Source organism: Trichogramma pretiosum, unplaced genomic scaffold, assembly GCF_000599845.2.
Source record: "Trichogramma pretiosum strain Unisexual culture from Peru unplaced genomic scaffold, Tpre_2.0 scaffold43, whole genome shotgun sequence".
In the NCBI taxonomy this organism is placed as follows: domain Eukaryota; kingdom Metazoa; phylum Arthropoda; class Insecta; order Hymenoptera; family Trichogrammatidae; genus Trichogramma; species Trichogramma pretiosum.
This window is the reverse complement of record NW_019640864.1, coordinates 654,667-678,812: the sequence shown is the minus strand read 5'-3', so window position 1 is coordinate 678,812 and position 24,146 is coordinate 654,667. Positions and strand designations below refer to the sequence as shown.

At 35.8% G+C, this 24,146-nt stretch overlaps 1 protein-coding gene across 10 annotated transcripts in view; it reads left to right on the top strand.

Moving 5' to 3' along the window:
• LOC106649634 (potassium/sodium hyperpolarization-activated cyclic nucleotide-gated channel 3) overlaps positions 1–23,862 on the top strand; it is a 94,860-nt gene extending 70,998 nt beyond the window's left edge. For 3 of the 10 annotated variants that reach the window (XM_023457609.1, XM_023457610.1, XM_014367111.2), the window contains 12 exons: positions 3,513–3,676; positions 5,255–5,391; positions 5,853–5,996; positions 7,673–7,747; positions 11,772–11,879; positions 16,594–16,743; positions 16,842–17,060; positions 17,346–17,492; positions 17,609–17,726; positions 17,827–18,115; positions 19,787–19,922; positions 20,741–23,862. In XM_023457609.1, coding sequence (XP_023313377.1) covers positions 3,513–3,676; positions 5,255–5,391; positions 5,853–5,996; positions 7,673–7,747; positions 11,772–11,879; positions 16,594–16,743; positions 16,842–17,060; positions 17,346–17,492; positions 17,609–17,726; positions 17,827–18,115; positions 19,787–19,922; positions 20,741–20,887 — 1,834 coding nt within the window. In that variant the 3' untranslated portion in view covers positions 20,888–23,862. Of the gene's footprint in view, positions 1–3,512; positions 3,677–5,254; positions 5,392–5,852; positions 5,997–7,672; positions 7,748–11,771; positions 11,880–16,593; positions 16,744–16,841; positions 17,061–17,345; positions 17,493–17,608; positions 17,727–17,826; positions 18,116–19,786; positions 19,923–20,623; positions 20,666–20,740 lie in introns of all 10 variants that reach the window. The other 7 variants (XM_014367117.2, XM_014367112.2, XM_023457611.1 and 4 more) reach the window with 7 other exon arrangements.
• Positions 23,863–24,146: the final 284 nt, after the last annotated feature.

The window sequence follows — 24,146 nt, the reverse complement described above, 5'->3', positions numbered from 1 at the left end:
ACATATTTTACATATACACACACGAAAGCTGTTGTATCAATGTAAACATCGTAATAACAACAACAACACCAAGAACGGAACGGCTACAGCAAAAGGCAGACAAGCAGGCAGCGGCGATGCAAGCAAACGTGTCAATTATTAATTTTCGGTGGCATGCATGTCCATCAAAAACATGTGACCCGACGCCGCCACTGCCGCTGCCGAAGCACAGTGGCGAGTTGCTGTTGCACATGCATCTCTCTCACCTATGTGCGGCCCGCGTGCACGACGACGACTCACGCCCACGTATACACCCACCTAGGCACACGCACGTATATATATACAAATACATATTATGCACGAGTACACGATGTACTTCATTATTGTTTGGACAAATTTACCTTCGAATATATGCGCGCGCGCGCGCGAGAGAGTACGTATTGAGCAATGAAAATATATAATGCATCGGGTCACGAAGTATGCATACACACACACACACAATGTGTCATGGCAATTGTTGAAGTTACGTATATATATTATATACTTGGACGTTGCTGCAGGAAAAGCAGCCGCAGCATCTCTGCTCGAAACCTAATGCTTTGAGGCTATAGAGGCTGTGGCCTACACGACCGCGTGCACATCGCACACACATGTTCCTTGCGAGGTCAAGTTCGCGGATTAGGTTGTAGAGTTGCATCGTAGTACGTAGAGCGCGGGATACACGCACAACTTGGCGCGCGCACGAAAGAACGAGAAAGAGATGGAGATACAGGGAAATATATGGCGCGAGATTATCGGCGTTAAAAGTTTTAGTTATGTACGTACGCTTTCGAGCTATCTATGTAGGCAATTCGAGTAACATAAGCTATAGATTGGAAATGTGTTCGTGTTTAGATGTGACGCTCTAGACATCCCCTGAAATTGGCGGATCACCCGTATAGTTGCACGTACGCGGCAACTATACATCAACGCGCGAGCAGCGCTGCAAATACGCAACGTCGATGTAAAATTGATAAACAGCCGTATAGCGAGTATTAAACCAAGTTTTAGCAACTCCGCCACAGTTGTAATACGTGCCGTATATATATATATAGGTGCATATCGATGGAACACGGGTATAAGTCGCATGCGCGTTCGCCTCGCGAAGCATAAGCCTGATTCACAGTTGCTGCGCTGTTGTTATGTTTGGGATTAGAGAGAAAGGGAGAGAGAGAGAGAGAGAGACGGACAAGCTTTGGAATTATAATTTTTTAGTATCGATTTTGAGCTAAAAATAAAACACGTCCGCGTGATCGATTCTATTCTGAAATCAAATTGCGATACAAGTTTTATGGGCCGATCAAAATCGATCAATTAATCATTTGACGAATATCTTGGCGTTGCTAATAAAAATTCGATTTTTTTTTCCGAGCTCCACAACTGCGTGGCGTGGCAAACGTGTTTGTTCGGAGCTGTATAATATTCTGATGAATTGTGTGTAACTCGCTATTTATCAACTGTATATACGGTATATACGTTTTCGCGTCTTAACCGCAAGACCATGATGCACAACGTAGTGGAGGAAGGCGCAGGCACACTCGCAGCAGCACTGCATACGCGAGCTGCAAACGATAGCTCAGTGAAATACAACCCGGGCTATTAAATAAACCCTTTATATGCCGTGGCAGTATTTTTCTCTCGCCCTATAGCCTGCAGTATTTCGATACCACTACGTAGCTCGTAAAATAGCAGCGTATAAGCGAGCTCTGGTATAGCTAGGATCGTTTCTTTATCCTCGCGAGTGCGATTTTCGAACGATTGAGATGAGAAAAAAGCTGCTGCGTGCGTGTAAGCACGAATGATTGTTCTTTAACGATCAACTGCGCTTCTATATAATGTTTGTTTAATCAATTACGAGCGCCCTTAACTTATGCGCATACATTTGTTGAGGCAGACACACGTATACACACGATACAAGGTTGTGTGTGCTGCGAGCAAGTTTCGTGATATAGACGCTAGACACGCGATCTGTCACATTTGCACCTTTAGGGTCTCGATGGACAGAGAAAAAGAGAGAAAGACAGGAGGAGACGCAGAGTACACGTTGACATGTATCCTTCTCCTATCATACCCAAGAGCCTTTCTATTTTCATACCACAATGCCGATGATTTTCTTTAATTTCAAACTCATTCGTTGTCAACTTGTGTACGCGTGCGGCTTTATATTATACATTGTATCTTCGCACATCGTGCAGCGACGGCGAAAAATTTGCAGCCGCGCGACAGCTTTTCAATAAAGTTGTCACCTTATCGCTGTCGCATGCAGCTTCCCACGCGGCCAAATACGTATACGTTTTCTCTCGAAAGAAAAAAGTTCTTTATCTCGAATTTCGTGGTAATGCAATAAAAAAACGTATTAACGGCAATGTTTTGACACAATTTCTATCGCAAGATGGCATAGACGTTTCAGAATCTAATGTCAAATAACAAAAAAAAGTACATTAACCACATTTAATAAATATGCCTTCAACGATATTACAGCTGCGTTTCCTAGTAGAAATTCTCAACATTAATACTGACTTTAAATTGCCGTACCATTATTTAGATTGTTTTGGGCGAGTTTTTTTACAAACACGTTAAAAAATTAATCAGTTTAAAGGTATTAATCACATTAAGTGGTAAAAAAAATTACAATTTAATTATTTTTAATAAATATAATTATACCAGTTTTCGGCCTAATTAAATGTGATGATACCACTTTGAGCTTCCACGACTAGATGGATCCGCTAACACAAAGTTAAAATAATAGTATAACTTAAAGCGTGGTTTTGAACATTTTAATGGGCTTTGATTTCTTAGTTATAGCTTTAGACATAAATTGTTTCAAGATTCAAGTTGCAACAATGACATTTTTTCTCGATGTATATAGTGCGGTGGAAGATAAATTGAGTTTGTTATACCTCTCTCCGCGCGCAAAAGGTACAAGATAAAAACACGACGTTATTAAGAGTAGCTGAAAAAGTGGGCCGATGTCTTGTTTCTGATTAAAGTCAAATAGATCCTTTACCGACGGAGAGAAAAAGTAGAAGGAAAAAAACGGATTGGATGGAAATTTCCTTGTTTGTTACCCGTTTTTTTTGCCGTAATACTTGACCGAAACATTAGGTACATTAAATTGCGATCCACGAGAGCTGATATTCACCAAGAAACCAACGAAAAAAAATCCCAAGCCTTTAAAATTACAGTCAAAAGCTCGAATTACTTCGCACATAAAAAGTCCTCCCGGATCGTGACGATAAATTAACGATCTTCACTGGATAAATTCAAAAGCACCGGGGCTCGTAAACGCGAAATATATTCACTGCGTCGAAGAGCCTGTCTTATGACTCGTAATTAGGTATTTTCGACCAATGTGCCAATGGAAAAGTTTTAATTATGTGTATGTTCCTGCGCGCGTATTTACAGATGCGCTGCTTATTGCCTGTCATCATTACTCGACAATAATTTAACCGAATAATTAATGAATTTACGATCCATTGATTTTCTGTTCGCAGGTTTTATTGGGACTTGTGTATGCTTCTTCTGCTGGTGGCCAACCTTATTATTCTACCGGTCGCTATTAGTTTTTTCAATGACGATTTAAGCACACGGTGGATAGCCTTCAACTGCCTTTCCGATACGATATTCCTTATAGATCTTGTTGTCAACTTTAGAACCGGTAAGTACGAAATATAGCTATATACTCGGTATAGCCTATATTATACTTTAAGACATTATGCAACGTGCTCTGCGGTGCATTTATTATAGCAGACTCTCCTCAAGACTTGCCTCGATTTTATCCTTTTCCACCCCTCTCGAGTCTCTTGCGCAGCGTCGCAGTTGCAGCTGACACGCTTGAAGTCTCAATGTGGCAGTTTTAGAGCGACGTCGCGCGAAATGATCTTCCCGTTTAAAAGGATATGATGTCTACCTTCTCCCTCCCTTTCATAAAGAAGTTTAATTAGACTTTGCAACTAACGAGCCGAGATAGCTGATTTCAAATTTTTTTACTCTTCTTTTTTACCTTATTTAAAATCTAACGTCAAAATCAAATTTTGTAGTTTAATACGCGTAAAGCTCCTTTTCTAAAATGTCAAAATTGGAGAAGTCACTGAAATAATTGATTTCTAATTCTTCTTAAAAACTGCCGAGTGAAAAAGTGTACGCTTACACGCTTCTCCGCAAATCTTGTATATACTTCCGAGAATTGGGTCGTACAAAGTATATAACGCTACATTGTCGCCTCGGCAGATATGTACATATATATATATATATATATATACGGCAGCGCGCCACATACCCGTCCGCACAATCGTCGCAAATTGCCGATCCAGATATCGTACACAAGTGTTGAAGACGTCTATACTTTTAGCGACGATTACCCCGTCCACTGTACGTACTTGCGGGATATCTTCTTTCTTCGCGCTTTTGACGCGGCGGTGGCATCGCGGCTTGCAGTGAATTGCGCTACATTGTATTTGCGCGCTAGAGAGAATATTATACTCTTGTAAAGAGCCTCGCCCGGCCTCCCCCGCCACGCGGTCAATGCATAGCTGATTATAAAGCTCGAGGATCTTCGCGATACAAAGGACGCGCGAGCAAGCGCCAAGAAAATGCCGTGACGTTAAGAATGCGCTCGTGCCTTCTTCTACCCTCGCACGCGGCCTCTATCCGTTCATTCGAATCTGTAGCAGCAGCGGCAGTATAGATTATTATAACGATTTAAAATTGATCTCGTATGTAATGCGCGAGTGGCCAGATGTTCTAAAAATAATCCCTTGCAACTGCGGTTCGGGTCGAAATTTACGATCGACGCGCATAGCAAATATAACAACGCCCTGGGGAGCTCCTTACATAGCCACGCGCGCGCGTGGTGCAGGCTGGAATTTTGCAGGCCGCAAAGAAGAAAACGTCGGCGGCCCTCCCACGGGAGGACGAGTCCGTTCTTCTCTCCCTTTATCGCGCGCCACGCCGGAGAGAGCGGCTTTTTTAATTTTCCAGATGTTATCGTATAACTGTCATATTTTTGCGGGCGAAACTTTTGTCTTAATTGGTTTCAATTTCATTTGAACGTCACTGCACCACCGCCACTACCACCACCAGCCGCGTGCGTTCATTTAAGAAATGAGCTTCTGACGTAATGGAAATGGCAGTGTGTACCGATTCATTTAGCCCTCCTTACCCCGCCTCCTCCTTCGCTCTGTTTCGTCAATATTTACACGATATCAAAGTTACATTTTTTTGCTTCATTTTGCAGGTATAATGCAGCAGGACAACGCGGAACAAGTGATACTGGATCCTAAGTTAATCGCGAAACACTACCTCAGGACGTGGTTCTTTCTTGACCTCATCTCCTCCATACCACTAGACTATATATTCCTCATATTTAATCAAGTAAGTGCAGCAGCAGCAGCAGCCTTTCTTACTTTTCTTCTTCATCTTTTTTTTCTTTTACCCTCTTCTCGTTCAAAGAATATGTCTGCTCTTTCGATTGAGAGGGGAGAGCCTTTGTTATTTGGTATAATTAGTTTGTATTTCGCGATGTTCTATCAAGCTCGAGAAAATCTTCTGAGATTTCAACCGAGGCGTCGGTGTGGGCGAAGTCACACGATAAAAAGAGGTTTTCGGAAGAGCGAAAGACCTTGACATCGACGAAATTACTTTCACCATCGTATACAAGTATACAGACACGTTTTCCAGGGATCACTTGGCGCGAAATTTCCCACGCGAATAAGCTTGATTTTCGAAAATAAAATAAAATAAAATAAAACAACACCTGTCTCGCGACTATAGTATCAATCGTTGCATCGAAAAAATAATATTGCAATACTGATGCTAATGACGCAAAAATCTAGTTCCAGGATTTCAGCGAGTCTTTCCAGATTCTGCATGCTGGTCGTGCCCTGAGAATTCTTAGGCTAGCGAAACTCCTGTCACTCGTTAGGTTACTTCGATTATCGAGACTGGTGCGATACGTATCGCAATGGGAAGAGGTCTATGTAAGTATCAGTTCATACTCTTTTTTATTCAACTTGATTATTTATAAATACTACATATAATACGATATGAGATAATGATACAATTTTTTTATTACTTTCTTTCGTTTCGACACTACTTTTTTTAATAATATGCGAATATATTTTTATTGCAAATTATGGTTTTTACTTTGAGTTTTGTGTATACTTATACCCTTGAGATAAAAAATACACACAAAACTATGCACAAATGTTAAATAAATTGCGAGAATGTTCATAAGGACATGAGAAGAGGTTAAGATGATCTTGATAACGTATGACTTTCAATGGCATTGACCTTTTTACATGATCAAATTGAAAATTTAATAGAAAAAAAAAAGAAAATTCGAAAGGTACTCAATGTCGTTGAAAGTCTAAAATTATTATTTCATAAGAACGATAATGACATTGAAATTTTATTACCAATTTGGCAGCAAAGTTTAAGCATGAAAAATTATTATTACAAATCAAAATCAAAATAAAACTCATCAATAAAACCTAATAAACTTGAAAAATATAATGCGCCAGGATTAAACCATTTAAAAACCTACTTAATACTTATACTATTCGCAAACGTGAATATACGTGCAAATTCTTCAAACGACTTGTCTCTCGTGAGGAAGTCGCACGTTAATAAAGCTTACTTTTAGCATAACATGTTTCATGCGCAGCGCGGCACACTGTGTTCGCGATTTCGTCGCAATTTTCATTCGTTTTATATTATTTGAGCCCATGATATTCAGCGTAGCTTCTTTATAAGACGGACGTAATCCTTAAAACGACGGGTTATAAAATTAAAAATTACTACCTAATAATTAAAACGAGCTCGCTCGCTCGCTCGCGGTTGACAATTCAGTTGGAAAAGATTAATTAGATTAATTCTCCACTTGTTTCTTCGAAGCTCGTCATCTTAAAATTATACTAACTAGCAACATTTTACATCGCGCGCGCGAGGGGGTTACGTACGCTCTTTGCCATTGCGCTGCACACTTTCTTTTTTCGTCGATTTTTCTGGCACGTGGCCATCTCGTTTTCTTCGCTTCGTCCGACTCGGGTACAGTTGCGGTTATTGGGCTACTATAAGACGAAGAACCGCTGCTTGCCGCCTTTTTTACGAGCATTTTTATGAGCTTCGAGCATTACGGGTCTCTATATTTTCTGATTAATTTTCATCGTTAAAGCACGCACGTTTGTAAATTTTAAATGCAATAAAATTAAAGAAAAAATTTTCCCGCCAGTCGTACAATAAAAAAGAAACGTGAGCAAGAAAAGAAAAATATTTCGCGCTATTTAACGTCCTCACGCACACAAATCATTGCGAACATATCGGATTACATATCTTTATTTCTTCAGGCCATTGTCAATGCAATTGAGCTGCTTTTGCATGACGCAATTAAAAAAGAAAAAAAACCGAATCGCCGTTTTCTCGGTCAGATGCACGCGCGCGCCTCGTTGCACCAGTTTAGGCAATTCGCGCGCTAAATCGCCTTCACATCGGTACTAAAAACAAAATCTAAATCCATAAATGTTATAAAACTAAACTATATTGCTGCCTATTTATAATACGTATAGCTTATAAGTAAAACAACAACAAAAAAAAGATGTACATGTTCATTACATGGGTCTTGTTTTGCGAACACGTATTCCGACTGGCTTTGCAGATTCCCCTTTATCAGCAGCCGGAGAGGCACTACGAGCGTCGGGCTACACCGCCTGAACCAGACCGAACCAGCAAGGTGTGCCTGCCTGACTATACACACACTCAATAGAAACACATTGAACTTAATTAGAACCAGTAAAAAAAAATTGCTACGGGAGAGAGGCCAGAATTCGAATTTACCGAAAATTTACTTGAAAAAAAAAAATTAACGGCCCTCGACTCCAACGACTTACTCGATTATTGCTCATTGATGATGATGTTTGCGGATTTAAGCGTTCGTTATTTCAAAGCAAAGACAAAATCAATGTTTTCTATTACTATTTATTATTAATATACGTATCATAGATGAGCATTTGAAACAGAATTTTTTTTAATGATTGAATTAATTGTGGTTTTTTGACACACTAGACAGAGTTGCATATATTAATAGTTTGTCGTTTCAGTCTCAAGTAACCTCACAGAGTTCTCTAATAATAACTGATCCTACATTACTAAAAACCTACTCTACTGTTAGTTCAATGTTTACTTGGGTATACAGCAGAACTGATCATAGACCTTTACCTCATGCTCGAACTATTTTCATTTCCTATTTTACCAACGTGTTGTCGAAGCTTCAGCTTTTGTGGATTTTATTTATAAAACTTTTATTATTGTATCGCCAACGCTTTACGAGAAATATGATTTTTTCCATTTATTATATTCAGTATACTCAATTCGGTTTCATATGCATAACTTATCCAATGTTTTTGGTAAACACAAATACAGATTTTATTCAGACATGATGATACATATAGAAATATATATACTACACGAGAAAAAATCAATAATACCCCAGAATATCTTGTGCATATATGAACATACATGTATTCATAAAAAAATATATATAAAAAGTGTCTGCTTTGATCAGATCTGCTGGCTTGCCCAAGTTAACAAACCAGCGTGTTACAACATGGATACCAATCGAATTGTTAATGCTTTTAATGTTCACCGTCATCTGAGATGTTTCGATCTCATAGCCATTTACATATAACATTTCATCGCTTGTATTCAAACGATAATTGATGTCAAATTAAACGATGCTTCGTCGCAACTGTTGAATTAAAGAAATGAATTTATTTTCAACTTGACGATAAATTCCGAGTTAATTTGACATACAAATTTAAGTGTTTAGAGGATATGTTCGTTGTTTAGTTTGCAACATGATGTCAGTATCTATAAATCATTCGTTAATGGTTACAATTATTTTTTGAGTTGCTCGTTTGAAATTCTGAATGCAGGTAAGGAATGAGCCGATGGCAACAAGTAGAAAAATTATTAACAAAAATTCAAGCTCAAGTTTATCTTGTAGCCAAAAGCTTTGTCGATAAGAGATCCATGTTGACACGCAGTATAGATGCAAATTCCTTAAATGTCAGTTCTGGAAACGATAACTGTTATACTTTCCCGTGCCTTGAAGTGTATGAAAATTTACCAAAGTTTTATTGAGTTGATGGTTTGTTTGTTATTAAAAAAAATTTAACCTAAACAGCAACAATATAGCAATAGTAATGAATGAAAATATTCATTACCTAACAAGACTTTCTAATACTGTTTAGATTAGGTCAACGTGTTCGATTATCCATGTGTTGAACGAAACCCACTCTAAGATTCACGTCGATTATCAATTTGCACAAAATTTCAAGGCTATTAATCAATGTGAGCAAACGCGACATGCTGCCACGGCGATTGTTGCCTTTAACTTTGACACTTGACGTGAATCCCCATGATTTGCTGATGATGCAATTTTTCGCAAGAAAAAAGTTGTTTGATCCGTGATTTGATTAATCTGTAGGTCTGCTTGTGAGTGTTAGGTGTTCCAGAATTAATATTCATTTGATCGTCGACACGTATCTGTGGAAAAAATTACTTTTAATTTTCAGTTGCATATTTATGATAAATCATACAAATTTTACTTTAATCCATTCAAAAATCCTGATTCCAATTTTATTTGTTTAATTCTGCTTTTTAATCGCGTAACACAAAAGTCGTCATTACTAAACTTTCACGAACTTCGCGGGGGTGAATACAGTCAAATTTTTTCTGCGTGAATTTTGTCAACTATGCTTTCAATATATTAATTGTCGTGCGGCCAACGAAAAAAAAACGAAAGGAAATTATTGAAACGAACTAGAAAACAAGAAGAACATCAATGTCATTTTCATGTAACCTTACTCATTCATTCCTCGTCCTTAATTTTATAAAACTAAATCTTTTTTTCTTTCTATCTTATTACCTATAATTATTTTTAATTTTCTATTATATTGATTTTCATATCTAAATTTAACCCTTCAGAATATTTGATTTTTCGCTCGGCTCTTTTAAATATTTTTAGTAAAGATAAAATTGATATAATTAATATAAAATTATTATTATCATTAAAATGAACGTTGATAACTGTAGTCTCAATAAAATAAGTGTATAGTATTTTATCGATGGGAGCTTCGTTTTATTTTAAAATTTGTAGATTTCTCTTAAACTATATGTGAAATCTTGATTATTTTATCTGTGTGCACTATCATTTTTGGCACTTTTTCTTACTCACTTTCTAATATATCAAAAAATAACACAAAATACAATGAATGAGAAATAGTAGTTATATTTAATTGCATACAGCACCAGCATATTACATAATTTTTTCGTATTCAATATAAATATTTATCAGGTTAACATTAGTATTTTAATCAATTTATGAGAAAAGCGTAATCTTACGCATTTTAAAATTCAAACTTTTAAATTAGTTGCTTTGCACTTTTCATTATGATACGTAGTAACGAATTCCTAAATTTAATTCTCTCGAAACGGTTATTTTGTTCTTATATGGTTCGGCGACAAATTTTAATGACTCAACGCGATTATAAGAGTTTATATTCGCATAGAATTTTCGATTTAATTCTAGTTGATAATGGTACCTCGGGCACCTACAATTCTGACGGCATTAAACCCACTTTGTTCTTATATGAGTTCGATAAAACTATCCAATACTCGTCGTTTCGCTCAATTAAATAATATTTATTATGTATTCAGGTATTACAATTTAGATTGTGTGTTCCAGAAAGTTTGAAGGTTCATTGCGATTCGGCAACGAATGAATGTGCTTAGACTCCTCATTTTTTCACAATAATTAAACAAATGATATTAAACTTTCTCAAACTAAAACTAAATATAAAATGAAAATAATAAAAACGCATTTTCACTAAAACTTTTTATATGTATGATAATATTAATTGTGTGAGTCGCAAGTTGACCGAAAATACTTGCCAACCTGGATTACCCAACCTACTTTTCATTATTTTTAAAACTTGACAAGTGAGAGGATGTTAGCTTGAACTAAAACAGATTGCTTATGCTGCCTGAGAACATAATGCTTATTTATAAGACTCATGAGCAATGTGCTCTTGATAAAATTTGATTTATTATACAATTTTTCATGTAATAACAACTATTTGTAGTGCTGCTGGTCAACTTGTATACTCTTTACTTTTAATGCATCGGAAACGAACAGATTTAATATCAGATTTTGGAGATTTACATAACCGATGATAGTTGCACGAAAGAACTGTTCATAAGAAAGCTTCACAAGTACGTCGAGTATACTAGAAATACTGTGCTATGAGCTTAAAATTTAATAATAAAAGCAATTAATCTAAAATAATAACTAAAAACTTTTTAATACCATAAATTTGCCAAGGGCCTGGCTTATATTTTATTTACACTTATTGCATCTTGTTACGTTTAATACTTTAATTATACTCTGCAGACATGTTCTATATCAATGGCGTATCGACTAACAAACTTACTTAAAGAAATTTCCTTCTTCATTTTCTATTGACTTTCAATACTTTACTAAACAATTTATTTACAAAATGATTTTTGACGAAGTAAAACAACCAACTACTTTACTGTCTTCACCCGACATTTATTTATTTTATCAACACTGTCTCACTAATATACAATTGAAAATAACAAAAGGAGAATCTCATTTTTTGCGAAAAAAATGTCTATAATCTTTTTTTCACTTCTTTACTATGTCTTGCTATGTCCCGGCTTTCTTTTGTTTCTAGATATTGCAGAACCTACAAAAAAAACGCACTGAGCGGAGGGGGCGCCTAAGCTCTGACAATATGAATAAAAAGAAGTCTGGTTTCAGCAAAAGCGACCTTATTTTTAAGGTAACCCGTCCTTAAAAGAAAGTGAAAAACCCGCGTTCAAGCTCTGAACAACCTACGCACTCCCACCGAACGTTGTTTTTGTTTTCCTTAATAAGTGTTTTTTTGCAACAACAAAAATCTACCGGTTTTTCCACGGCTTCTCGTTTGCTCTTAACCCGCATTATATATTGTTAATCTTCAAAATCCAATAGAGACTTGTTAAATTTTCCAATGAAAGTCAGAGCGCAACTCCGAAAGTCTCCATTGCGATTGGAAGTTGTTTTTTGTCGTGTGAGAATAGTAGAGGGGATACTGAAGCTGCACGCTGATTGGCTCGTTGATTCATCTACGTACAAATTTTATAAATTTATATTTGCTTTTTTATCTTGTTCTGCATTTCCATATTTTTTAATGTTCGTTGAATCAGTATATACAATATATTAATAGTTAATGCTTTTATAAACGTATCAAAATGATAATCATTTGTGAATCATTAATTGGCACCCGTATAGCGATTAGAAGAGATTTCATTTAGTACCTGAGTGGCACGTTTGAAGTTTTCGTTTTTTGTTATTGATTTTTTTTCTCATAACTTTAGTTCGTAAACAATAAAGGCTGTGAAACGCGCTTGCCTTTTGGGAATTGCATGAAGTCCATTGCTGTATAACTTGTTTTGTAAGGTTTTATATAGTACCGAAATTTGATCATTTATAGTAATAATTCCTGGAGTATGAACACAGAAGGTGTTTGAAAACAGTATGAAAAAATTTGCAGATTGATGGAAAATCATAAAGTCTGTATAGAAAGCTTGCAGTAGAACATGATATACCGTAATATTATTGTCATTTTTATTGACATTTACAAAAAGTAACTCAATAATGTTGTACACTGTTTTTGTTAGCTGAATGTAGTCATTATTTACGTACATCACAATACTGAGGAGAAAAGCAAAAAAAAACCTATAAATATTCAAACAATATGGACTGTCATGTGTAGGATGACTCTTCTAAAGTTAAACGTGGTGCCATCGCAGAGCAACAAAACTTCTTGTTACAATTCAAAATATAATATTTATATTCAAAAACAAGAAAGCATTTATGTGCACGTGTTTTGGGCGTCCCTTCTCTGTTGTCGCTTATCTGTACATTGATCGCGCCGTGTGTTGCTGTGTGGCACATATATTTACACTTATACTAACTATTACACACTCACTCACAGACATACAGACGAACATTATGAAAATTACGTCACGTTTAAACGAATGTTATTGTTGAGTCAAAAACAGACCATAGTCTATATTGTGGACGCCATAATCAGACGACATTATTTTATCACCACTTAATTATATACCTATTTATATTCTATACAAACGTACGTCGCTTTTGCTCCTACTATTTATTGCAAAAAAAAATGAATAAAAACGCCCCTGTAACTGCGTATATACTTTGACAGATTCTCTCATTCTTTCTTTACTCTACTTATTCTTATCTATCTCTTAATGTTTTTATCTATTTATTTATGATAATCTTTTCGAATTAGCGATTTGGCGAAGGAAGAAGATGACATAACTATCCGGAAACGTGTACCTTTGATTAGGTTATTTTCCTTTCGTTTGTTGTCAATGAATGATAAATAGAAATTCATTATTGATTTATAATTAACTTTAAATTACCACCCCCGCGTATGAGATTTCATTTTTATAACATAGGCCTTTAGAATTTTAACCACTATTTTAGACAAACCAAAAAATAGAAAGGAAAAAGCCACTACGACGTTTCCGGTTTTTATATACTCGCTAACGACTTCATTGGTTATAAATAAAAGGACAAAAACCTCTTATCTGGTGCATTGATACCTTACCAGAGGGGTGATAAAAAAACACGTCGTAAAAAAAATTTATACTTTTATACGTGTTTGACTATAGCGCATTAACACTAGTCTAATCACAATAGCTCCAATAGATAATTTTTTTTGTCTGTAAGCTTCAAGATTTAACTGTGCTTTTGTGTGGATTATAGAGCTTGAGGCTGCATTTAAGCTTCATTGTTGTCTGCAAGAGACTTTTTGATGTTTGGATGTTTTACATATATCTATTTATATTCATACAAATAATGATCTTGGTGTTGTTTTACTGCTTAATTGGCTCAGCTGTGCTTTTTTCGCATGGCTTCAATGCTTACGCATAATTTGTATCGTTGAAAAGACATGTGTTTTTTTAATTTATCTGTGTTCTTTTTTTCTTGTTCGATGTTTGTAATTGGTTGTTGATTAAACAAATAATTATAATAGAAAAAAAGGGAAGAGAAAGAGCGCCCAGTATGTACAAGTGTTATTTCAAATTGTCTGTGTATTTTTAATTTAATTAACCTCTTATGTTCAGTTACCCTTTTGGTATTTTTTTCATTTATTTTCAGTTTATTTTTCGATATCATTGTCATTTCTACGGAATATAAATTTTTCTCTCCGAGAACGTACATATATGTTTTAACCTTTTCGATAACTCGTATTCTCATTTATAATAAATTCATTTTGATTTGTGGTATCTCTTTTTTACACCACATTGGAGTATTATTTTTAAATTTTCAAACGATCGTGTCACACTTGTGTATACCAAGAAAAGAATGCACGATTTTATATCATATTTTCTATATTACTCTAGTAAAATTCGCCACTAGTTCAGATTTTTCAACGCACACGCATGTTAAAAGCGTATTTATTATTAATTTTACAAATATATATTTCAAGTAGTACTAAAACAATTGTCATTCAATTTTATGCAACATTTTTTATTATTAATTACAATTCAACAATAGTGTATATTAGCGTAAATCAGTCGATAGATCATATCTCTATAGCTCTTGATGACATTGTTTTGTCGATGTGTCAAAAATTCAATGAACCGATACCTAATTGCATATAATACTTGAAATTTAAAATGTTAATTTATGTCGCGCACGAATATCATGTGTGTGCGTTATACAATTGTCTATAAAATCCGATCATTTCAGCATTATCTATTTTACTCGACCATGTTTATTACAAAACAATCAATGTGTGTGTATATCGTTGAAACATAGTTTATGTGTACCATCTGTTTTTTTTTTTAATCGCTCTCTTTATCCCGTGGATTGGGGATAGTATTATGGCAGTCTTGTAATCCGAAGAGACAAGATTAGTGACCATCTAGATTGTGCCCCGTAATTTTTTTCCATTACTGCGCGCCAAATGTGGACTTTTCAACGACGAGCTGCACGTTCCTACGCGAAGTCCTGAAATCAGTATTAAACAAACGTATATACTATAGTCATTTTGAAAAGTGACCTTTGATCGAAAATGTCGCCGCCGATGAAGGGAACTGCTTACACCCGATCGTATTCACAGAGCGTGACGGACGACGTCACTTTTGAATTATTGATGAGTCTCTCCTATCTGCAAGCTTTTCACGCGCTAATTTTGGGCATTCGTCACTTATTGTATTACAGAATTGCCAGATTCATTTATGTTGCATAATTCATTGAAAATACGCAGATTAATCCTATAGAGTTTGCAGTCGAATTTTCAATCGAGATAAGCAGTTCTTGCCATTAAATTATAAAATAAAATTCCTACGGTACGTGCAGTAATCTAGCGTGTATACAGTGTCCTTTCATCAATCGTTAAAAACATACATTGAAAAAATCTGAGAATGTATTTTTTAATTTATTTTCTGAAACTTTATCTCCAAACATCCTACCTAGCAACAATGCATAGACGTTGATTTGTGCTCATTCAAACCTTGTAATCATGATTTTCTTACGTTCATTTCTTCGGTTGTGTACAAGTTGTAAACGAATGTAGCATGCCGAGAAAATATTTTCGATTTTAAAAGTATTACAATGAGCAGTCGACACGAAGAAATTATCAAGATTTTCGTGATTCAAGGGAGCATCGTTGTTCATTCTCAATTTTTCACTCGTACATGAATAAGAAACGAAATTCATTCATCCCAACGTTGTTCCTGAAAAAAGGTCGAGGGTTTATATCCTCGAATACATATATGATCGACAAACGAAATTTTTTATTGGCACTTTATTATTTATTTTCAATCGATTGTCTTATCGTTCGTTTCTATGTTATCATTATTATTTTTGACTCATACGCATAATCAATTAATTTGCTTCTTCTTTATGATTGTTCATATTTTTCTCTTACCAACATTTATTTTATTTTTCTGATTACCCTTTTATTATTATTTTTTGGAGAAAGAAGCGAGAATGTAAACAACAAAAGGCAAAGCGCTAGTGCTGTCGCGTGTCTCTGGTTTATTATACATATTTTACAACCCGGTTTTATTCCATTTTTTTTCAGTGTATACTCTGCACAAAGTTTGCTTACTGTACTCCTTTTTTGTACCTGCGGATGCGAGTGCATTCGAGTTTATATACCACGCTAAGCTGCACTTTGCCTTTATAGAACGAGTGGGCGAGGTGTGATTGTGTGGGGGCGCAGTAAAAAAAGGGAAAAATTTTTTTTTCTCTAAAAAAAAAGAAGAGGAAAGGAAAGTAAATCGCAAAAGTCAATTGTGGGTGGGTTTATTATTTTACGTTCTCTAAAAATTTGTTTGCGATGGAAATCAAAGGAGGGGAAGAGAACGGTGCGGGTGGGTTTTGGGTATTCGTTCGGGCAATACCAGTCGTTCCATTGAGCAATAGCAAAGAGACTAAATTGAAAAAAATTCGAACTTGTTATTTGACAGTTCCTGAACATGGCGTCGGTGTTCATGCGGATCTTCAATCTGATCTGCATGATGCTCCTCATTGGCCACTGGAGCGGCTGCTTACAATTTCTCGTACCCATGCTGCAAGGTTTCCCGAGCAACTCTTGGGTCGCCATCAACGAACTCCAGGTGAGGCCGGCAACTCCGATTCGACAATTTATTATTACGATGATACACGCATTATATATGATGATGATAATAAAACCAACATTTTCCGGCTTTAACAGGATTCATTCTGGCTGGAGCAATACTCGTGGGCGCTGTTCAAGGCGATGTCCCACATGCTGTGCATCGGTTACGGTCGATTTCCGCCACAATCGCTCACGGACATGTGGCTGACGATGCTGAGCATGATAAGCGGCGCGACGTGCTACGCCTTGTTCCTCGGACACGCGACGAATCTCATCCAATCGCTCGATTCCTCGAGAAGGCAATATCGTGAAAAGGTATGCTGCCCACGCCACCGCCTAAGTTCGCATCGATCATCGATCACGACCCGTGTTCGTTCGCTCACGCGCGACGTTATATGCGTCGTCTTGTAGTAGTACAGCCGATCGTTTAATTACTTGTGACCCGCCGCCGCTTATTGCGACTCATCTCTCCGTCTCCTTTTCCCGCTTACTCTGTGACTGATAAATGGGTCGGCGAGATTTGGCAAATCGCTTGGCATTTGTCGCGCGCAGCGAGTATTATATACATTTGTCTCTCACACTGTCCGCGATTGTTTATAGGTGAAACAAGTCGAGGAATACATGGCCTATCGTAAACTGCCGCGCGAGATGCGACAGAGAATAACGGAATACTTCGAGCATCGCTATCAGGGCAAATTCTTCGACGAAGAGCTCATTCTTGGCGAGCTTTCGGAAAAATTGCGAGAGGTAAAGTATACGAGAGCGCCCTTTGCGAAGAACTTTTGTTTCTCTTGCAACATCTATGCATCTGCTCTAATTCAATGGCACTAATTCGTTATTTGCCACTGTTTGGCATCACACAGGATGTTATAAATTACAACTGCAGATCGCTGGTAGCATCGGTGCCATTCTTCGCCAATGCCGATTCCAACTTTGTTTCGGACGTCGTAACGAAACTCAGATACGAAGTCTTCCAGCCAGGTACGAGCAAACAATTACGATCCTCGTAAAATCGATCAAAACCGCGCAAGCAGACAAATAACGGTAACTCTACACACACGCGTTAATGGCCACTTTGCAGGCGACATCATCATCAAAGAGGGCACGATAGGCTCGAAGATGTACTTCATCCAGGAGGGCATCGTCGACATCGTGATGGCCAACGGCGAGGTGGCGACCTCGCTCAGCGACGGCTCGTACTTCGGCGAGATCTGCCTGCTCACGAATGCCCGCAGAGTGGCGTCGGTGCGCGCCGAGACCTACTGCAATCTCTTTAGCCTCTCGGTGGATCATTTCAACGCCGTCCTCGATCAATATCCCCTCATGCGGCGCACGATGGAGAGCGTGGCCGCCGAGAGGTATAAGCTTTGGTTAGGGTTTGTTCTAATATCGAGTTGGTGTGCTCCGCTATATTATTATTATATGCATTGCATATACATGTATATTATCACTTGTTATAACTTTTCAATTCACGTTGTATATCTTTTCAATATTGCGAGATTGGTCGATTTCAAACTTACCCCTCAATTTTCCACCCACTTTCAAACCAGTAACAAACCAAATTACTTGCTGTTGATCGTTCCATTTTGATTTGCATCGATATCAAAAGCTCTTTCACTTCGATGTATTTTTTTTCTCCTTTTTTTTCAAATCTATTTAAAATCAGTCGTGACAATCATCTTCTTTATTTGTTGCTCGATCAATTCAAGCGCCCTCTCTTCTCTTCTTAATACTTTGCTCTAGCTCATTTTGTACGTAAAAGTATCTTTATTGATTCGTGCATCGCGAGAGTTTTATACATACGTAATACGGGAAAACCTCGCGCTTTTCGACGTGGGTGACGCCAGCGATGAAAATCTGCCTTATCGACTATTGTGCGATTCGATGCGCGAAAGCAACGATAACGATAAGGAAATTGAGTCGCTCGAGTGATAATGTTAGCAGTTGGCAACTGTCTGAACTGACATCCTTATCGCGGTGGTAACTCAGTCGTGCGGTTCTTCCTTTTTTCTCAATGATTTTACAATGATAATATTTTTTTAACAAGTGATATGCGAAAAAATAAAATGAAAAAAATATGGCAAAGAAATGAAAACGGAACGTTTGCAGAAAGGTTGTCGCCAAAAAGCATTGAATGAAAAGACAAAACGGTGGCAAGACTTGGTAATTTCCCTATGAAAACTGTTGGAATAGTCGAGGGGAAAATTGCAACATACCCAACGAGCAATTCACCGTTTTGTCTCGACTTATCCGCACCTTGTACCGCTAATCGCTATAATACAGTGTTGTTTGCTATATTGCTAAGTAATATTACATATTTTTACAAGTATTTGTGTTCTTTTACATCGCCCAATCAATTAACAACGGCAACTTTTCATGCAAACGGATCACCCTCGATCTCAGAACATCTCAGATTTTTTAATTTATTATTCCATCATTAATCAAACTGTAGTTGAAAAAGAAAACAAACTTTGGCCTTGCATCAACCTGATTTTTTCACCCCACTTTTGACACTTGCAAAATAATTTAAAAAATAAGGTTCGAGTTGGCAATTGGCATTGAGTTATTTAGTCTTGGCAAATAGACTGAAAGGTTGAATTACCTGTGTGTTGATTTTATGTTTATTTATACTATTTGATTGGCAAAAGCAACTAATGACTTTGTGTCAACACATTTTTACCCTACCCACCAATTTAAGATAATTCCGTGATTGGGTCACTGTATGTTCATAATCTTTACTGCAATTCAATGTTCAGAACACTTTTTAATGGATGTGGTTGCAAAAAATATACATTTTTTTCCGAGAGCACTTGAAATTAACGAAACTAAACTTAATGCACACTTGAACCCTATTCGAAAAAGAAAAAAATTCTTAATTCATGTACGCGCTGGAAAAGCAACGGAGTGAAAAAAATCAAGCGAGGTTTGGCAGATGCGCCGAAAGTTTCTTTTTTTATTCTACGGTTTTCGAGGCCTGATTAATCGATGGTTACGTATCGTGCAACATTCCCTACGCTTAATCGACATTTTGACGATTTCAGGCTAAACAAGATAGGCAAGAATCCGAACTTGGTCGCACATCGCGAGGAGGACCTCGGCAGCGAATCAAAGACCATAAACGCCGTTGTAAACGCACTGGCGGAGCAGGCGGCGCATGCCAGTGCCAGCGAAGAATCGGTAAATATTCAATCAGATTAGAAGTCGACAAAACGGAAAAAATAGGTTTCAAATTTGTTCTCTTATTATTAATCGCGCGCGCGTTTGTGCGCGAAAAAATTATCGAGGATAACTTTATTATTATTCTTCATTTTTCATTTTGGACAATTCAAAGCAAACATACTTACGCATAAAAGACGAGGTATAATAGATAGTACAGCTGACACTGTATAAATATAGAGCTTGTTTAAAAACAAGCGCAAGCGGGCGCAACAATTCACGATCAATGCGGAGCCATTTTTTGCAGCCGCGAGGAAAATAAATAACGACCTGTGCATGGAGCAAATCCCATTGGCGAGAGAGAGAGAGAGAGAAAAAAATGAAAAAAGATGGTACCGAACTGTAACTGACCAGAAAATTTGACCTACTTCGATCAATTCACTCTACGCTGTATAACTGATTGACTAAAAACTGGTTGTGCACTGTGGTTACAAACAAAAATTACGTCTCTCTATTGTCACTCTGGTTTCCTACAATGAAAAATAATTCAATTTCTTGGCAAATGGATTATTTGATTAATTTTACTTGTTTAACGTGAATATTTTTATGTTACTAATATTACACCTAAACTAATAACCGATTAACTAAGTTAACGATATCCAATTTTTTCCGATTAAAAAAGTTTTTAATTTTTGAATCGTTTGGTTATTATTATTTTTTAGATTCACAACCACGTTATAAGCGATAGCAGATTATGATCAAAAGTATATGATTTAAACGAAAATATTTTTTGCTACACGTCTTGATAGGTTTTCTCATTTTTTCCATAAAATTCGCAGGTCCACAGTATGGAATTAAGATCATTACCGGCCTGCTTGCTACCGCGGCCCAAGTCCGAGAACAACTTTGCGAGCCAAGAATTGACCAGAGAAAATCGTCGGATGTTCCACAAGAGCGACACCTTCCACAAAGACTCGTATCAATGACGACACTCTTTCAACTAGCCCATGCAGCGGTACTAAAGTTTCCGTCGATGCACGATGCACGCACCCACAGCACGTGGCTTAATCAGATAACAGACACCCGCATGACCAGTTTTTCTCACTTGGTCATACCTGTGCAAGTGTGTGCATAAATGCGTGTGTACGTTTTGTGCTTGTGATTCACAGTCTGGAACTGCTGAACACGCCTGTGAGTTTGACAAGAAACCACGATCTTCGCTTCGCGATACGTTTCCTTTATCTGGTTGCGCTTTTTTCACATTTCTCAAGTGCTACACAATTCAAGAAACTCAACACGCAGCGACAGCGACAAAAATCGAAGGGAAATCTTTAGTACTGCTGGACTACTAATATAATTATAGGAATATTATTATATTATAAAGAAAGTTATTATTAATATATGAATTAAAAAAGTATGATTTGAAAATCTGAATGCCTAATAAGCTCGCGAAAGCTCGTCATTATTCAAGCCCGTAAATGTGTAAAAGATAATTAAAAGCAAAATGTAACAAGAAAAACCAAAATCAACAATCGCCAAATGATAATATGTGTGTGATATATATTATTATTAATATAAATATAAGTAAAACCAAAAGGAGCGTTGACGAAAAAAAAAGAAATAACTGTTGTTTTGTTCGAACTAGCATGTTATGTGCGACAAAGTTCTTATATGCATGTTGTATACAAATCCGTATATCAATGTATATTCAATGGTGATCAACATATGTAGGGACAATGATTCATGACGACCTTTCCGGAATTATAAAAAAAAGATATATATATAGTAAAATATATATATATATATACATAAAGTATGCACGATTATAAATGATGCACATCTACAGACATAACTATACACACAAGCAAGTGTGTGCAAAAAAGAGCAGAGGCCTATGATTATAAAAAATATATATTTAAAAAAGTGTGCGCGAGATAGGACGATATTATATCTATATATTTATGAAAAAACAGAGGATTTAAAATTGAACACACTCGCAAAAACTAGGAAAACAGGACGTTTTCTTGTCTGTTGCATTAGATAAATTACATGAATACCTTTAGCAAAATGACACGATTTTCTATAAATGATATAAATATAATATATATTCGTGAAAAAAATTAAAAATAACTAAGTTGATACTATAGAGTGATGAATTGATAACATAACTATAGAAAAGTTTTATTCAGAAATTTTTTGGTTGGTCAATATGAAAAAAATGTTAGTTTTATTTTCGGCTCTACTCAAAAAGAGCATATAAATATATATATACACTCAGTAACAATAGGTTCTCTGTACAAAAAACTTTAATATTGTAAGAAATTATGTAGAGTATGAGTAATTTACATCAATGCAATATTCTGAAAACTCGAGACGGAAGATGTATTAAATTTAAACTATCGGTACTATTTTAATTTTCAAATTTATACTGGACGGTGTAGAGATTTTCTGGCATAAAATCAAAAGAGAGCTTTGAATCTTTCTGACATTCTTTGAATTTTATTCCAAGAAATTTTAAATTATTTTATCTGGAGAAATGTAGCTTAACTGCAGATATAAAAGAGAAAAAATTTGTCTTGGAATGATTTTATCGACGTCATTTGAGATGGCATCAACAGGTTCGAAACCCAAAGACCCTGTTAAATTGTTTGCGTTCTTTGGGTTTTTTAAAGTGAAAAAAATCTGACGTGCTCATTGTTGAGCATAAAAATGTTATTATATTTAAGCTCGAAATCTATGTGTGTGCATAAAAGTATCTACACGTACACACATATGTTTGAGCTGCGTATAAATGGGTGTATTATATGCAAAGAGCAAAAAATAATGTTAATAGTGTTAATAGTGTTATTCTTTTGATTTTAATAAACATTAAAAAAAGTTACAGATTATTATCCACGTTACTAAATCAAGTATAAACAAAAAATACATATACACGTTGCAGTATATTTAATGAAACATTATAAATATAATTGAATCCTATAAAATTTCTGTTTATGTCATATTCTTCGCCGCGCATATAGATGTAAAATTATTTCTTGTTTTTTGTTTTTATCTGTAATCACCTTGAAATCTATCAATTATTGTAAAAAAAAAACCGGTAAAAATATTTTCATATCAAACATATAATACTACGTTGATAAAGCTCAAGATTGAATTAGAATAAATCCATACAGCTGATTTCTTAGCGACGCACTATAATTCTACTACTTTTGTTTAAGACTATATTAGTTTCTGAATGCGCAAAACAAACATAGGACTCAGATGTGTTATTGAATATTTATAAAGACAAATTATTAATGGATTGCAAATGATGAACTAAATATAACAATAAATAATAATAATAATAATTAAATATAATTATCAATAATAATGTTAATTAATTAAGGAAAGGAGTAAGAACGCGAGGTCGCTTCTTCATTTCTGGCATGCAGTGCATTCATACCTTGATAGTATAAATAAAATAGATATACATAATGAAACATGATATATCTTGCATATAGTGTAAATACGTCCTGTATAACTGATTTGAGAGAGTAACACAAAATCACTATACATATTGTAAACATACACTATCACGAAAAAATAATAAGTTGTGAATGTTAAAAATGAGTGAGAGTGAAAGAGGTAAATGATATCTATATATTTTTTTGGTAAAACAGAGTATAATAGTTTTTATGCCTTGATTTTTCGCATTCCTTGATTTGCCTTGATATTTTACCAATAATAATGTCAATAATAAAATGAAAAAAACTATCATCACGCGAAAATTGATAAGATGAAAAAAATAATAATATGAGCTGCTATATTCACTATTCTGCTATAACTTTTACTTCGGCTGGAATTATTTAATCATGAAAAAAATCAGTCGAATATCAATTATTGATTAATTAAGTTTAACCAGAAGAGAGCTAAAAATTACGTAGTTCATAAGTTGCAACAATAGAAACAAATGAATGAATAACCATGAACAGAAAATCAATTATTACAATGCTATAACTGACTTAACAAAAAATAAAGAGAAACTATTAGGCCAATCTAAACTAATAATCATTAAATACTGTAAAGCGCAAAGCTAATACTGAGAGCTACAAAACGAACGAAGATAGATCTAGAGACAAGTACAGACGTATTTTCTATAGTAAGTATAACTGTAAATAACCATATAAGTTACAGTTGAGCTAATAATTTTGAATTCGAATCGACGTGGTACGAATAATTTTGCTTCTAAGTTCTGTTTCATAACAA